At 37.3% G+C, this 18,458-nt stretch overlaps 1 protein-coding gene across 2 annotated transcripts in view; it reads right to left on the bottom strand.

Annotated features, from left to right (window-relative positions):
* Positions 1–621: 621 nt before the first annotated feature.
* Positions 622–18,458, bottom strand: part of GALNT1 (polypeptide N-acetylgalactosaminyltransferase 1) — a 72,278-nt gene continuing 54,441 nt past the window's right edge. For both annotated transcript variants that reach the window (XM_015854314.2, XM_015854315.2), the window contains exons 6-13: positions 17,902–18,109; positions 15,878–16,048; positions 13,521–13,638; positions 12,467–12,647; positions 5,616–5,755; positions 4,426–4,524; positions 3,536–3,670; positions 622–2,296 (exon numbers count right to left, since the gene is read on the bottom strand). In XM_015854314.2, coding sequence (XP_015709800.1) covers positions 2,150–2,296; positions 3,536–3,670; positions 4,426–4,524; positions 5,616–5,755; positions 12,467–12,647; positions 13,521–13,638; positions 15,878–16,048; positions 17,902–18,109 — 1,199 coding nt within the window. In that variant the 3' untranslated portion in view covers positions 622–2,149. The remainder of the gene's footprint in view (positions 2,297–3,535; positions 3,671–4,425; positions 4,525–5,615; positions 5,756–12,466; positions 12,648–13,520; positions 13,639–15,877; positions 16,049–17,901; positions 18,110–18,458) is intronic.

The following is an 18,458-nucleotide window of genomic DNA, read 5'->3' as shown; positions in this document are numbered from 1 at the left end:
CAGCGCTTCTTTGCTAAGATAAATGGCAACTAAAATCCCAAACATGATCCAAAACATTACACGCTGATACAGGCTGCAAACAGTCAGTATGATGGTGGGCTAATATCCAGTCTCAGGTGAGCATTCACTGTACTTCACAAACAGTATAAAGACATGAGGGACCGCAGACAATGTAAGGAGCATTAAAGTGTGCCAACTGTAACTGATGACACTGTCAGCATCCCATCCTCTTCACCAACAATACCAAAGGGAAAGAAGTTTCCATATGACCACAAAGACATATTTTGTTTTAGTCCTGCGGGCACACATCAATAACTTCTTAATAACTGACTGTGCAATTACTTTCATTAATCCACTTCTACCTCATGAGATTTGTAGAGCTTTTCAAAAAAGAGGGCTATGAAAGATACCTGTATCCAGATAAATATAACTCCACATCATCTCAACCTATGGATTTTAAAGAGCAGTATAACATAGCAGTTTTTTTCTTTAAAATTTCCCCGTTGTGCAGATGAGAACTCTTGTGTACTACAGCAGAAATAATGGAGATAACACTGCCTAAAGCAATTGGGAGCAGCAAATACGGAATGGCGGTAACAGTCAAATATAATTCCACACAACTTTTGCAGGAGTCTAGATTTAATTCGCTTTACAGGACAGTTGGCCAAACAATGACATTTATCATAAAAATATCCTCTCCATTAAGTAAATCTCATTTTTCTTTCCAAAAGAAAATTCAACATACAGCCTGAGCATTCAGTAGCTCATTTTCATCATCGGCCCACACAGATTTTTTTTAACAGGAAAAACAATTCAGTTTAAAAAAACAAAATGCAGACCCATGTAATGACAGTCATATTGCTTTTGGCTATGTTAACTTAAAACCATACCAATTTAGCTATCTTTCTTTAGGTTTTATTAGAAAAAAGCAGCAGATCAACATTACAAATCAGAATCTAATCTAAGTATGCACTTGACAATGAAGCACATCTGAATACGGAGTGAAAAAGGATTCCAGAAAACCTTCAGTTTTGCCAATCTCCCGCTACCCACATTATGCATCTTCTCTTCTGGCTTTCTGATGACCGAAATCAAAACAGGGAACAAAAGATTTACGGTTATGAAAACAAAACCATAGTACAGCAGTATGAGTTCTGGGTGCTAAGCGTATTCCATCAAGTTAACTTAAGGACTTCAAATCGTACTTAAATCTTCTGTTTGGCCATGAAAGTCCATGAAAGCTGACTGACCCAAATACAAACTGAAATGGCAGGTCTGGACAAAAAAAAAAAAAGTTAAGACAGCATGTTAACCTCCAGTTTTCAGACAGTAATAAAAAGATACAATTCCAACAGCCAAGAAATGAAAATTAAAACGTTGATCTGACATTCAAGAGCTAAGTTTATTCTTATCTTCCTTTTGTTTGCGCCCAAAATTATTTTAGACCCACCAGGGAAAAAAACCAAACAAACAAAAAAAGAAGTATTTATGGACTATCACACAATTGAAAAAAAAGAGAATTGTGTTTTGACTTGGTTATCATCCCCCCACTGAGGTATAAAATCTACATATAAATTTGATACTTCACTATAACAAATTGTACTTTCCATAGTTCTGATTTAGTTTCCATTCAACCCTGTTTACTTATTATTTTTTTTTTCCTTAAACCACAGAATTCTTATTTCATGTTATTGAGTCCATATCCCAGCTCTCTGCTCATTTGTAGATCTCTATTTAGTAGTCTGGTTACCACCGCTAACCAGAAAGAAAAAGTCTCTGAACTTTCTTCATTACAACAGCACTTTCAGCAGAGGTTACTGATGTGCAAGCAAACTACGACGATATGCAGCTCCTCAGAAAGAATATTTCGTTGATTATGTTTCCACTGTCCAAATGTTCTCTACGTGATTTGCTGGAAGAAACTCTTTCAATCTTGTAAACATCAGTGGGCGCAGTCTCACTAGTATGTGTGGTAGTTTCACATCCTTTTACAGGAAGGCTGGTTCACAGCTACAGAAAGGCTGCAGGAGTTCTAACAGGTGGCAAACTGTGGATTCTGCAGAGAAGTTTCCTTCTGTTGCTACTTAACAGTGTAGCCAAAATATTAGCCGAGGTAGCCCAGTCAATCTTCTATTTTCTTTAGAACCTCTCAGAATATTTCTGGAAGGGTGACGTTGCGAAGTAGCCACTGCTGAGAGCGGCTGCCGTTGCAGTCTCTGATGCTGGGTACCTGGCTGTCTTCTTCGGTGGCTTTGTCCAGGCACTGATTACTGTTCACATGCAGCAGGGTTAATTTCTGGAAGACAAAAAGAAATGAGTTGTACAAAATCATCAGGCAGAATAAAGAAGTTTTAACATCTGTTACAATCCTTCTTTACAAGTAAGGTGGAGCTAGACAAGACCTACCTTGCTTACTAACTCCAGAACTCACTTCCCTTCTGGTGTGATTCTATAAAACCCAACTCTTTAAAAAACACCTAAGTATTTCATTCTATGTTGTAGGTAAAAGGGATTGACCTTATATTATGCCCTTCTCAAAAACATTCACATGTACAAATGTATATATATGTACAAAATACATATATGTCCTGAAAAATGCTAGTGATTGCTTATCTGGATACAATCTTCTACTTCAAAACTTGGTTACTTCAAAATAAATTAACAGATAATCATCTTTAAGCTATTTGATACTCTCTGTAAGTAGGCATTTAAAAATCCAACAGCAACAACAAAAAAAGCAAGAAAAGAAAAACAAGCAGCACTTACTCTTTCATGAATCACTGATTATCACATAAACATATTACTGCATAATATTATTCAATGTATTTACTTCAGTCAGGTAAACTAACTAACTTAAAAAAAAAAAGAACAAATGACTTCCAAACTCTGAATTTAGGCATTTAAACCAACATTTATATTCAATCACGGTATTGTTTTCAGAGCTTGCGCATCATATAAATGACCAATGGACAAATGCACAATGATTTCTAGATCTGTCAGTTTAACTTATGAATTTTAAAATGCGTTTGCACAGTACAGAAGAGATGATTAAAATAAAGCTGTCTGAAGCATCTCTTAAACACGCAAAATGTAAATGTAAAATCTCTCTTATAATTTTGGATGCTGATTTTTTAATTACAACAGCATTTCCTTTTAACCTTGTGAGACCCAAGACACCAGAAGCCGGAATTGATGACAGGAAACAATTTCCACTATCTACGTGATCAGCAATAGATAATATTAAGGCAACCTCACCTTCACAGAATATTGCACTAACAGTTTTTCTTCAGAGGGACTGGAAGCACACTGAAAATATTCTTTTTTTTTTTTTTTTTAAGATGTCCTTAAAAACTCATTAGGTAATTAATCAATGCAGATATCACTTGATGAATTAACAGCAAGGGAAACGTAATCCTCCTAACTTTGTTTCCTGTTTTGACTGTCAAATAGCAGTCCCACAAAGGAGTCTGTTGATGTGTAGGCTCACATAAAAACAGAAGTTATCTAATTCTAACATCACAAATTGAAGACTTACCACTGGATCATATTCCCAAAGCTGATTTCCTTTTAGATGGTGGCACTTGAGCATTGTTACTGGACCATTAAGTTTGGAGACATCTAAACACAAATCATCTGTTCGAATTTCTTTGTTGGCTGTATATGAAAAAACCTAGACAGAAAAATAATGAGAAAAACTGAAAAAAAACAACCCAACACAACTAAAGAATTCATGGGTACAGGACAGAAAAGGGGTGGTAGAAAGGAGCAAAAGAGGCAGGTGTGAGTGAAGTGGAACATTTGTGCTCTACTAATACCCGCTGAACTTTACTTTTCTTCATCACGTACAGAAATAATTTTACTTTTTTTAGGGGACAAATACAAACACTATGTGAATAAGTTCTTCAAAATGACATTTTCAAGTTGCAGGCTGTTCTCCACATAGGAACAGCACAGTCCCCAAGTCAGGCAATCTTTATATACTGGAAAAGACTTGATCAAAAATTACTCATGAAATAAATGAAAAAATAAGAAAGAACTTAAGAAAGTTTCCAAAATGGCACTCAAGCACACTGAAAATTACAGTTCAGGTGGAAGATTGTTTTGTTTTTGTTTAACTAACAATGCCAATCAACAAGTCTAACCAGGAGATGGTTTCTGAGAAGCTACAGGAGGGGAAGTGTGGCTTACAGCAGTCTCCTCCCCTTGTCTCATTTTTTACTTTGAAGTTTATCTAAATCATGCTGCAATCAGTCCTCAAAAAAATAACAAGTGAGGAATCATAAATGTATCTTCTCATGCTTTCCCTCTTAAGGGCAGCATCTTCAAGGTTTCACACAATGCACAGCTTAAACTAATGACTGCTACTGAAAAGTTATCCTGCTGAGTAGAGTGTAAAATAATTTATTTCTGTCATTAAAAAGTTACCTGATTTCCACCCATTCCGTGACAGTTAAAGATTCCAACTTTCTCATTTTCTTTTCTTGCCATGTTATCCAGACACTGATTTGTTTCCACGTTTCTTATCTGGGAGTAAGAAAGAGCACATCACAAAAGGCTGTTACTTTCAAGAAACAGCTAGGCCTGTACGAAACCACACTGACATCAGCTCTCTCCGCTATACACCTACGGGTTATCTCTGCAGGAACTGTAAAATATATGAACGGTACTACAGTGAGAAAACACTAACCATGACTCAAACTCCCAAGCAAATGATCAAGCTGCTTTGTTACAGAGTCAGGTTTCTTTGCTTTCTCTTGGGGATCTTCCCACCCTGCAGACCCTTTTTTCTCAAAGGCTCAGCTACAATGGAATGGACTCAGTTCCACCTCCAGACCAAAACTACCAAAAGTTTCAAAGCACTCTCCTACGCACAGTGAGTTTAATTCCATTTGAAGTCACAGGAGACATGGTTCAATTTCTTCAGTTCTTGAGATACAGGGATTAAGACTGTATTACTGTATAATAAACACAACGGATAGCAGTCTGCCGATATCCAGATAATAGCATGAACATCTGTTCTTTTTCATTAAATATGCTTTTTCTTGCACAAATGCAGTACAAATTACAAGAGGTACAACGTTTGACTCAAAATGGCTTGTAGGTGAAAGTGCATGCCTGCTTATTTAGGACATCATCTGTGTTACCTCTACTGTCCTTTAAATTAAAGAGAAACAGAGAAATGCCCTGCAAAGAGTTATTAGGATTTGCCGGTCACTGAAGAGGATTCCAATGGCAACGTTCAGAGTATTTATTTATTTATGTCTACGGCAAAGTTTTTGTTTGACTTACTCTAGTTCTTTAAGCAAAACCCAGCTCTACATGAAGAACTTTATACATAAAGTTAACCTTAAGTATGTATTTCTGAATTAATATTTCTAAAGGCCTTTTTGGTGAAATTTAGTGTGGTAATAAGAAAGTGAAAACATTCCAATTAACAGAGCACATGAAGTCTGGTTTTTTGCTTCACTGAGGTGACAGCTGCATCATTTTTCAGGTGATGGGGACACACATGCAAGTTAATTGAACTTTGCTGGAGGTTAATATGCCATTTCAGAATACTTACTGTGCAACTTACTTTATAAATGGTAGACAAGTACGCCAGATAAAAATCTTACCTCCCCCAAAGAAAAATAATGGCGTGGAATTTGGGAATCAGGATAAACATTCTCCAGGTACCAGGAGAAAGGCTTACACTGAAGCTTGCGTCTCAATCCAAGTCGTGATGATATGTCCCCATAGTCAACTTTAGTAACTCCTGGAGGTTTAAAAAACAAAAAAGTTGCATTTATTGGTTAGTAGTGAATTGTATATAACTTCATCTAATACAAAAGTGATTGGTGTAATACACTGTTTGTGTGAAAGACTTTCTAAGAAATCATCTCCACATAAAAAAAACCCTTTCAAAAATATACCATTATGTTGCTTATACTTATTGCAGAAGACAAGTAAATCACTACCTGTGACTCCCTTCTCCCTGTAATTATACAGAAGGTGGAATCACTACCTCTGTACAATGCATGACAATTTTTTACTTGTGGCTTGTGGAAGAATTAGAATGCTACAGCTTACTAAGTTATCAGAGGAAAGAGGCTGAAACGTATAGTTACTAATGCCATTCTATCCTCATTATCAGCTGGGGTGCATATCTACATAGTATAAAATAGCAATTTTCTTCGGCAAAGCAAGGAAAATTGCATTTTAATTTAATTCTATAAGCCAGGTACCACCTACTGGATTTGTCATCGTTGATCTAACTGCATAAAGAAATAGAAGGCAGCCTTCATACAGAGAACTAAGCCCTTAACAATTCAGTATTTGTTCAATAAAAAAGCAGCAGCAGCAGGAACTGTGTTCACCATTAGGCTGGCTATTAATTTCTGTAGCATTTTGCCTGTCTTTATTCTCTTTTGTCCCTCATTTGTTAAAGTGCTCCATTCTTCTTGTATCTACCCATCCCTTTATAGTAGTTTTAATTCCTTCTGAAAATTAAGTCGTTCAAATCCCATCTGAAAATGGGATGAGAAAGGTATGCACAGTCAGTAAGTACTTCTTTACTACGCCAGAATTAAGGACAGTCGTTATTAACATTTTAATAGTATTAATTAAAGTTAGAATAATTTCCACCTATTTCACATTCTATTTGTATTCTCCACACTACACTCCAACCACACAGGCTGAAAAGATATATGACCAAATATATTACGAAGAAGTACCCTCCACAGACCACAAATACAGCTCCATTGACCACTGTGCCAAAAGACCTCCTCCATATATTTGCACTTAGGGGACTGTAAGTTACCACAAGAACTGCTGACCTTTCGAAACTAAGTTTGCAATATTTTGCAGTTGATACATCATGTTATTGAACCGACCTGCCAGCAGATGGTGTATTTCTACTCAATTAAGACAGATGCCTGCATAATTTCAGCTCCTTGTAAACATCAGTAAAAACATTTCTGATTTCAGTGTTCTAGAAATAGGTAAATGCTAAGTCAGGATCACTGAATTGAAAACTTCAGAGAAAACCTTTTGACTTTTGAGAAAGCATTTTGGAGAACTACACTAGTAAAGGGAAAAATGAGTGAAATCTTATTTTTTAATGTGAATAATGCGGATGAAAACAAAATATACATTAAAAAATAAGCAGAAAACCCCACAACCTAAATAACCCTAGAATGCTACCCTCTCTAAACCAAAGTGAGAGTGATATCTTGTACATGGAAACGAGTACTATCTCAAGACACTGAAGCTGCAGTTCCTCGTCCTTCAGACATGAAAAGTGAAGTGCATGGCTGAAACATCCATCACGCCACCCTTGGAAGAGCATTACAAAACTCAAATCTTATTCATCAATAGAATTTGCTCCAACGACCCGCAGAAAAAATAGTTAGGGCTCTGTTGCTTTAAAAATGGCACAAGGACTGAAGTCACAGCCACAAAGAATTAAGAAGTGACACCCAATAGTTTATGAATGCGTTATTTCTTAAAGTAATTTTAAATGTCACTACATGAAAGAGATGTGCCAGCTGATTTTTGCTCCGTTACACTGAAAGAAAAGTTGTTGGTTATATCCATTATAACCATTTTTATTGTGACAGAACTAGAAAACAAACCAACCAGCAAAGTACTCTGAACTCATGTCTACACAAAGTCACCTCCTGGCACATTGACCCGAGCACTGGATAGCTGAAGAAGTACAGTTTGCCTTAGGGCTGGTCTTTAACAAGGCCAAATTGCTTTGGGTTCCAGGTGAGGTATCAATCTTTTAGCTGCTTCCAGTTCCCTATCTGCATTATTATTATTAAAGGCATTTCTGAACCACTGTTTTCTGCACACGCAGGTAAGAATTTAAATATGCAGTTGAGTCTTACATATACCTTCCAGTGTTTTTATTCTTGTTTTTAAAGGCTCAGCTAAAAATATATATATACATTAAAACCACAAAACCAGAATGAGGTCGTATCTTCCTCCTAGCACTCTATTATGCCAGACTTTACAGGTAGGTATATAATGAGGAAAACAATCGTGTTCATCCCTTGTTTTTCCAAATACCTAGGCTTTGTTCATGAAAACAGTGTCAGCAGTACTTACTACTGTACACACTTGACCGCAGTTTTTTGTTTTCAGTGGCCACATTGCAATAGCTCTGCCATCCTCAAAACTTCAAGAGAACTGAAGATTTGCTTGCCAAGTTCAATGTGGCAATATATTCATGCTAAACTGCTTTGAAAGATGAGAAGCATGATGTTTTCATCATGATTATAAACCACTCCATCATTTTCAAAAGCACAGTAAGAAAGCTGTTTCTTTCAAAACCAGGCTTCTGTTTGAAAAAATAGAATAAAAAACAAAAAAAACCCCAAAAATCTCACAGAACTTGTTTTTCTTCAGTATTATAAACTCAATAAGCAGTAATCATTTTAAGCCAATTCACAGAGTCACATATTTGCATCTCCAGTTAATGCTCATAGGAAATACCAGCTGAAAACTGAAACATACAGAACCACTCTGTTCGTACTTTAAATATAAGTTTAGTACATCACAAAGACCTATTTTCGTTGACTCATTCTCCCCATCAGCCAAAACCAGAAAACTTATCCCAGACTTATCATGTTTGGTTAAAGATAAGCATACATAATGATGACAGACCAGGCCTACTGATCCAGCTCTCAGGACAACAGCCATGTCTTGTCAGTTCCTGTTTATGTAATTCTACAGCACTGCCGATTGCTCTGGTACAATCAAAGCCACCTTCTGGGTAAAACTTTTGGTAAGCAAGAAGGTTAATTTCCATTCACACTAGGAGGGCTCTCCCCAAACTCATTAGAGCTGCTTGTTGGGATACTTTCAGCTTACAAGCGCAGGTACAAGAGGTTGCTGAATGACAGCCATGTATGCTGAGACCAAGGGGCCCCAGGTCAAAGATGGAACCCTAACTCATGCAGTTTTAGGCTATGTGACTTTCTTGTGTAATCTGTGTTTCACCTTCAGAAAGAGGATATCAACAAAAACCATAACTGCCAGTTTACAATTAGTTAGCAGCTACAAGAAGGTAGCTGTGGTAAGCCAATCTAATGCTTTGGAGCTGCTGCTGCAAAAAGGGCATTTTCCTTTCTCAGCTTCAGACTGCTGCTGTGCTTCCTGTGCTGACACAGGTGCTAATTTAACCAGCAGAAAGACAGCCTACGGAGTAAAAGGTCCCAAGGAGTTCAGTAAGTAAAACCAGCTGACGAACAATCAAGAAGCAAAGGGAATAAGGCACCATCCTAGCAGCAAGCTATTAGACTGACACTGCCATCTCAGGAAGCCTCACTCTTGGCCAATCCTGATACAGTATTCTGGACTAGAGAGAATGAAGAAAGAGCAAGCCTAGAAATCAGAGAGAAGTGGCAAAATCTGCAGCAGAGCCTGACAGGAGCCAGGCTATTCACCTGCATGTGCAGGATTCCAACAGGAAATGGTCTGTGAAACAGCACCCTGCCGCAGCACACAGCTGTAAGAAAGCTGTAGGGTAATGCAGAGCAACTGCAACAGTTAGTGCCATTAATACTGCAGAGAATAGCTGCTGTGTGCAAAGAGACAGGTTGGATTGTGGCTGAGCAGCACCCGCTGCAACACTGTCCTGCCCAGCTTCCTTCTGTACGTGTCTACTTCTAAACAGAAAGATGGCTTCTAAAATGCATGAAAGCTTAAAACATAAGTCGTTCCTATTAGGCAGTATTTATTACAGGGGGAAAAAAGATTAAAGGCTTACTTTTCAAGAGTACAGCTTTCCACTTAACTACATCAACAGTAAAAAGTCTCTGTGGAGTTCAATCAAATAGTAAGACATTACCTTCCAGACAGTTCAGAATGTGTGAAATGGGAAAGCAACCTAAGAATCTTAGGTTTGCATCCCTCTGTGGTTCCCTCTCCCAGGGAAGCAGAAAAGAAAGAATATAAAGGACGAGAAAAAAAGCTTGTTAATTTGACTTAACCATGTCTGCCAGTATATTACGTCCTTCAAAATCCAGTTTCCTCATCCATAACAAGAAAAACACAGACACACAGAGGTTTGCTTGTTTTCTTCTCATATGCACCCAGGCTTGCAAGCTAGCATCAGCTTAAAAATTCTCATCTAGCTCCTTCCAAAAAGCTGTGACACTGTCACAGTAATACTGAAAGTACACACTGCACTAACAGAGTTTCACAGGCTGTACAGTCTGCCAGAGAGTCACTACATCATCGTTCTGCAGGAACTAAGCATTTTGTTCTTATATAAGAAGGATGCTTGAAAACAGAGAGCTTGGCAAAATAAGTTAATGTAGAAGAAATTCACTGAGTTGGCTTAGAAATATGTACTGATAATTCAAGGTAAAATGAGCAGTCTGCCTAACTCAGGTAAGACAGATAACAAAATAATAAAGGTAAGGGGCTTGTGAACTTCCCAAATAATAATCCATTCTAATTAGTAACTTCTGGTTCTGACAACATGCGGGGATTTGGAGGAAAGAAGATATGAGCATCACTGAGTAAAATCTATTGGTTCATTCTCTAAACAATAAACATTGCATCATAGATAGCAGCGAGCCACAGTACAAACCATTCTTTTTCACAGCCTTGGGCAACAAACCAATTATAGAATAACACAGCAGATTCAGGTAATGTGGCCCTATGATTCTTGAAACACTTGACAATTCCAGTGTCAAACTCTAACGTGGTGTCAAAGGGATATGCGTACATAAATGAGACTGTGTGCCAGTTGGCTGGTGCAGATGCTCTCAGAGCAGCTTAGGGCTCTTGGCAAGAACACATCCACCAGACACACAGGTTATTAGCATAAGACAAACTGTGCAGGCATGCATCTTCCAAAAGAAGAGAATATACAGTGCAGTATTACTACTGCTTAAATTACTTTCACTTTTATTCACGTTCTATTTTAAATGACTTTTTTTGCAACTCTTCTCCAACAGGAGAACGTGTGCGTAGACACAGTGCCATAAACCCATGAAAGGAAGCTGTATCAAAACAACAGTTCTAAACAAAAACATCCACTCCTTTTGTAGCTTATAGTTATCCCATGAAAAGAGGGACTACGAAGATCATATATAAAATAACACGGCATTACCATTATGTTGACTAATTCAGCTTTGTTTTCAAGAACTTATTTTTACAACCAGGTGTTCCCACTCAGTCAAAAAAATCTAGCTTGGCATGGATGCAAAAAAAACAACCTTAGCTAAAATTAATTGTCATTATTTATATACAACTTATCTGAAAGACATTTATACATGTGACATTCAAATTCATAATTCTTAATTAATAACACAGGAGAGTAGCCACAAGCTGTAAGATCCTTATTTCACCTAAAAGGCTTTGACTAGTACCAAATTACAAAATTAATTACAAAAACTGAACTAAACAAAAAAATCGTAGTCCTAATCAAGCAATGCATTCTATTAAGAAACAAAAGCATAAAGCAACGTGATCACCTGTTCTCACAAGTATTCTCAAAGCCTGTAATCTAAATTTGAATTGTTCAGACTCATGCTACATTTTATTACAGTTTGTACATTTCAATACTAATGCAAGTTTAATAAGCAAGTCACAAGGGACTTGCTTATTAGTCACAAAGCTTTAAAGACAGCTATTTGGAAAAGAAGGTTTAGCATACAAAACTACCGCTCAGTATTTTGCGTTGAATGTCTCTAACGCCTCAAATGAGTTGTCAGTGTCTGTTGCTCTCTAAAGTTTGTCTCTTGTTTAAAAAGACATACAAAAAATGATCCGTAGCAGAAGGTAGTAATTCAGTATTTCCCAGGCTTCACTTCTTTCCCTGAAAATTTCTCTTCGTAAAACATACAAGTCCATGGAAAATTTGCTCTCACATCATACATTCTCTTGTTTTATTATCTTCCACTTTAAGAAAGATTACTTGTATCATCACAGTCAAATACACGGGCCACTTTGTCCCCACACTCTGGATTGCCACGTGCAAACTCCACCAAGCCAGACGACATTAAATTTTGCCCCTCCTGCTGCAAGAATTTACTTATGTCCATTCTGATTGATTCAGCCTGGAATGCCCACAACACAGAAGCCAGAGGCCAAACTCCATCACATCATGAGATGCATTTGGACAGCGAGCTTTAAGCACTACAGTTAAACTCTGATGTTCTACTAAGCTTTAACTCCATTGCACAGGAAGCTCATTCATAAATCATGTTCACATTTCAAGAAAAAATAAAGAATTCACGACTTCTCAGGGTACGTTTCTGGATAGGCTAATAACATACTGTTTTAATTAAAGCTATCATTCTTGCACATCTTTTATGAGTTTTGTTTCATGAAATTATAAGAACTAACATTTTTAGTTAGATACTTATAATACTCATTATGTTGGTTGTTTTTGTTTTTCTTTCCCCCAGCAGTAACCCATTTTAATTCATAACAGACATTTCTTCTCATAACCAAAGACTTGGCTCACCTGGGGAAATGATATAAAAGAAGTTTTTGAATTCATCCATCCAGACTTCTGCAAGCCGTCTGTTATTTTTGTTGATTATCTGCCCTGTGCCTCCTGGAAAAGTATATGGTGTTGCTTTTCTGAACACGTGCCCAACATGTGAACAAGTTACAATTTCCAAAGTGCCACCACACTGCCAAATCTGAAAGCAAAAGCACAGTTACTGCATGGTTTAAATGGTTAAAAAAGAACGTTTTAAAATGTTAATTATTTACTGTTAGTCAATTTGGAGAAAAGATAGTTGATATTTAAAACATAAAAATACAACATGAAAAGTTTATTTCCTGTTCAACAGGTAAGGATGCTCAAAAGCCTAAGGAGGACTATATCAGGCCCTGTAGCATGAGATTACTTTAGAGAACCAGGGCAGCTGGACAGCAAAGGAACAAAAAGGTTCGCATGAATCACAGGAATGTAACAGGTAGTTATCTGTTCACGAAGTCCATTATAAAATAGGTCTCCCACATAAAAACAGCACACATTTCCCAAGTAACATTTTGGAATATATTTTCAGCCTCTTTTTGGAACTACTGATCTGTTCAGAGCTGATAAATAAAACAAAAGGTAATGGTGCTATTTGGTAGGAATGAAAGTGAGAACAATGCTGGTTAGGTCCACAATCAAATGAAAACAGACAATCTTTAAGGTAGGTCACAAGGAGAAATCAACAGAGCCACTCACGTCTGACTGACTGACATGCTCAACCATACACTGACAGTATGCTCCCCAAAAAGATTTTCTAACTGAATTCCTTGTAAAATAAAATAAAATATGTATTTATTCACAATAAACACTGCAGTTCCATTTTTGTCACAAGACTGTCAACTATTCATCATACACTTTTCTTCACTGACAGGTACAGTTGTTGCATGTCCCCGCCAGAGGAGCTGGACAGGAAGTACACTGCTAGATGCAAAAGGAGAGGACCCTGTCACTGTCAGCTGGTCTGTATTTTACAGAATGTGAGATACACTGTGAGTAATAACACATCAAGCAGAGATGAGCTTTTACCCACCCTGAAAGAAATTTCTAAGTTTTCTCCACCCCAAATATCCATTCCAGCATCGTACGTTCCGATTTCCTGAAAGTAATCTCTGTCTATTGAAAAAAGACCTCCTGCCATTGTAGGCGTCCTGAAAAAAAAAAAACAAAAGAAAAAATAAGCACCACTCACTATAAAGACATACGTAAATACACTTCACATTTACATTGACAAAATGGCTTTTTATTTCTGCAGCTCAGAACATTCTCCTTCTCACCAGGCTTCTGTCCCAATCCAGTTACCATTTGCTAGCTCAACATTTTCTGGAGAAGGAAGTGGCTACTGACAGTTCTCATTGTTTTCTCACTTCAAGTTTGACTTTGAATAGAAAAATGGCTGCTAATAAGCTGCTGCCATTCTTGCAGGAGCCTTCTGCTTCCAGTGATGGTAATTCTTAGAGAAAAGGAAAAACAATTTCCTTACAAGAAATATACACATCTATCAACTACTCCTGAAGAATTTCAAGAGGCCAAGTAGTGGTCTGTGTGCATTCATTATTATTACTTTATACAAGGAAGTTGTACAATCAGGGTTACAACCTGATTTTTACTAGTTCCTTACTAGTGGGAAGTAAAGAAAGAACGCTCATTTCTCATACTTTAACAAAACTTCCCAAATTTGCATTTTTTTTTAGTCAACAAGCATACAATACATAAGCTACACGTTTGCCTGCTGATATAATTTTATCGTTTGAGTCTACAAATGACATATTTTTCTAGCATAAACGATTTTCTACCGCTAATAATTTTTCTTCATGCTTTTTCTGAGAGACACATTAAATATAAGTTAGGTGGTCAAAATCTAACTATAATTTGCGTGCCTTTTTCCACTAAAATGGATACTGGAGAAAAAAATAATCCATTAACCATGTCCTGAGAACACCCTTCGATTCCTTCATAATAGAGCATGAACAAAAAATACCAGAGATCACATCTTCAACCTTATATTAAGTTAATATTGCCCACTTTTCTGAGTGTTAAGGCCAGGAAATGTAAATCTGAAGTTGTGTTAAGGTATATATTACACTCAAGTTGTATGTGTTCCGTATTATCTTTGCAAATAAGACATACCAGAATAAATCTGCCTCCCTTTCATGTGTTTGTAATATGTTTATGTACATGCACACAAGCACATGTACATAAACTGCTCTAGAAGTAATGCCTCCTATTTATTTCTATAGAAACTATCACAGATAGAAAGAGCACATAACACTATTTGTCAGAGCAAAGTCTCATCTACAACAGAGTTTTTCAACATAATCATCACCACTAGCTAGCTATTTATACCAGCAATGGACAAGAGCCTGCATGTCACTCTTTAACATCTGCATGAGTGGATAATGACTGTGTCATTACTAGGAAAATGCTGGTCACACAGTCCACCTTTCATCAGCCCAAACATGCGGAAGTTAGAAGGCACCAAATCTGAACTATATGGTGAGCAGGGTACAACAGTCCATTCAAGACTGGCAATGTGTTCTGTGGTCTTCAAACTGGTATGAAGACTGGCATTGCCATGACATTACTATGTACACAGCTCCCTAATCGTAAACTGCTGATCTGTGTGGACGAGCTGATTGAGACGCTCTTCATGGTGCAACAGCTGTGCATGGCCATTGTGAACATCGTTTGTCTTTCATGCTACTGTTGCTACCGCTGAAATGCACCCCTCACAGCCTCACTGAACTTAAATCCACTGTTTGGTGTCCACAAATGTTCATCAAGTGGACATGAATGCCAACGGGTGCAATTTTTTACTGGATGAAGGAATTCAATTCTGTACCTTTGCTTCACACACACTTCTGTGTCAAACACCAGTTTGTAAGACTGCTTCCTTTGCTGCCACTTGTCTTAAGGCATCAAAATTTAATGAAATATTGGCAGGAAGGTTCAAGCTCTACCGCCATAGAACCAACATCCACTTCTGACATTGTGGCCCGACATAATAAACAACAGGATGCATTACTTTCAGAGCAACCCTCACAGACACCAGCGAGAAATAAAAATTAGTACGTATTCAAAACATTGTTTATTCTCTTAGAGAAAAAAGATAAGGTAATGCTTCAACAAAAATATATGCATCACAAAAACCAGCAAAAAGCTGGCAGTTAGCTGGTAATCAGCAAAAACATGGAAATAGTTCTACAATGACATACTGATAGCTTTCTTCATTCCTTTCAAAAGTTAGAAACAGCCAATTCATGTAAAACAACCTTTATGCTGTTCCTTCAAACAGATCTAAATACTGCAACAGAAATTAACTGCCTACCCGTATAGAAGATTAATCCAGGAAGAACATCAGATGAACATTTCAGCAAATGTAATGATTACCTAACAGGAAGAGTTCGATCTCCTTTCCGTCGATCCATCTCTCTTTGAGGAACTGGATACCAACGAAAATTCAACTTCCAGTTGAAACCACCATAGGTCATATCAGAACCTGCCATGTATTCAAAGGTGTCATCGCTAATTACATCAATGATGGGACACACAACTGTTCTCCTAGAAAGAAGAAAGAACCAAAATCTATTAGTACAAGTTTCAGAAAATGGTTTGTAGTGTCTTTTTTTTTTTTTTAAACTCCATTTTTAACATGTCCTAAGTTCAAAAGTTCAAATGCCATTTCTCAGCAGTACAAAATAGATTACTACCACAATGATCTAATTTGAAATAACTCATCCAAATGAAAACTCTGACCCAATTTCGGCAATACTAGCTTTAAAAGCAATAGCAAATGCATTATTATCAGTAATAATTAATAACCTTCCGCAGATGGAAAAAACTGATCATAGGTTTTCTCAATGTCAAACAGTGACTGCATATAAAAGAAGCTTTGGTTTCTAGTTAAGTGGTCAAAATAACTGGCATGTTTTTAAATTAAGACTCAAGTCATTAGCCCTGGGGAAGTATTCTAATATGCCGTCAAGACTAAGAAATGAGCTACCACATCAAAATAGACAGAGAGGCTTCATTGTCTACTGTTCTGACATCATTAAGGCATGCATATACTCAGAGATAATAATCCTAATCATCTTAAAGATAATGAAAAAACTGTCCTCAAGTCAGCTTCCACTCACGGAAAGCTCTGCAACTAAGTTCAAAGGACTCACTTACTTGAGCTATCTGCACAAAGTGCAGCAACAATTTACATACATCTCACAAAAACAATAACCTAAAGGTTGATATTGTGTCTCTGTACAGCTCTGTACAAAGGCTCTTCAAAAGCTGCAGCTTTTTCATCACACAACCTTGAATTTTGTAACATGAAAACTTAGATGGTTTTCACCTTTAACCATATGAACAAAACTAAGATTTGCAACACTATGCACAGTAGCTAGCCTATTTAAAATGCTGTTTACTAGTAACTAGTCTGCAACTCTGGAATCACTGCTCAGATGTATGTTGTAAAGCATACCAATTTCTCTACAAAATAAAACAATGCTCAAGTTTCCACCATGTTTACATGGATATAAGCATTGAGAATAGTGATTTTAAATAAGCACAACGTTATGCTACTGTAGTGTAGATTAGCAATTCCAGTAACTATTCCAACTTAAGAAAATACACCCTAGAAGACCAAGTCATACCGTAGAATTTCATTCATCCACAGATTATTCACAACCCATATTATGAAACAAAGAAGTCATAAGAACCTGAATACAGTAAACTTGAGAGATACTCCCAGTTGTAGAATCATAGAATCGAATCACAGAATGATTTGGGTTGGAAGGAGCCTTTAAGATCATCCAGTTCCAACCCCCCTGTGATAGGCAGAGACACCTCCTTCTTAGACCAGGTTTTGCTCAAAGCTCCATCCAGCCTGGCCTTCAATACTTCCAAGGAGGGGGCATCCACAATTTTGCGGGGCGACCCATTCCAATGTCTCACCACTCTCACAGTAAATAAGTTCTTCCAGATATCTAGTCTAAATCTACCCTCTTCCAGTTCAATGCCATTTCCCCTCGTCCTGTTGCTACCTGCCTTTATTAAAAAAATCTTAACTTGCTGTGACCAGGGCCTCCATTTTCTGGAGGGAATATCTTCCCAAATTTATGAAGGAGTAAGCCAGGTGAAAGAGGTCAAATTCCACTACTCTCCACTCTATTCACACTCAGATCATCCAGTTTGTAAACACACTAGCTCATGTGTTCCAACATAAGCTTCATCTTAAACTATGTCTCACCTTTCAGAAGCATTTTGGAATTAGCCTTTTAGCCTTACACCAACGTGAAATACAGGACTTACTTGTCCTTTCAGAAAGTAGATATTTGCTTTTAGGTTACCTCATAGTACTTAGAAACTTCTTAAAAACCTTAAAAGAAATAATAATTATGGTCCATCAGATGGATAATTACCTGTCAGCTTTGATTCTTGCCAGCAAAGGTTCGAGCCAGCCTACTGTACATTCACAATGAGCATCTAAGAAGGTGATGACCTGGCCTTTGGAAGCAGCAGCCCCCTTTAATCTAGCTCTGATCAAACCAGAGCGCTGTTCCATTCGAATCACATGGACAGGTACTTTTAATTTTTTTACGTAGCTCTCCAGTGGTCTTTTCAAGAAGTCTGCGAGGAAAAAAAAAAAATAAAAAATCAAACAGTCAGTTACAAAGTACAGCTTTTATTCTCCCTTTGTTTTTGATGAAGAGAGTTGAAAGAAGGTATTTCCTTGCTTTTCTATCTTCCTCTTTTCTCAGCTAGTTTACTCTGCTGCTTATTCTAACTTTGTACTAAACCCTTCTGCCCCCTCCCCCATGCATTCCACTTGCTAGAGCAGGAAGTTTCTTCTTTTCATTCTATCATCACAGGAAACAAAAATGGAGAGCGTAGAATGCTTACATAAAAGTATGATGGGATAGACAAGATTTGATTATGGAATAAATGTATGCATACATATTCTTAGGCATGAAATTAT

The sequence above is a fragment of the Coturnix japonica genome, chromosome 2, assembly GCF_001577835.2.
Source record: "Coturnix japonica isolate 7356 chromosome 2, Coturnix japonica 2.1, whole genome shotgun sequence".
Lineage (NCBI taxonomy): Eukaryota > Metazoa > Chordata > Aves > Galliformes > Phasianidae > Coturnix > Coturnix japonica.
Note: the sequence above shows the minus strand (reverse complement) of the source record. Positions and strands in the feature narration are given on the sequence as shown.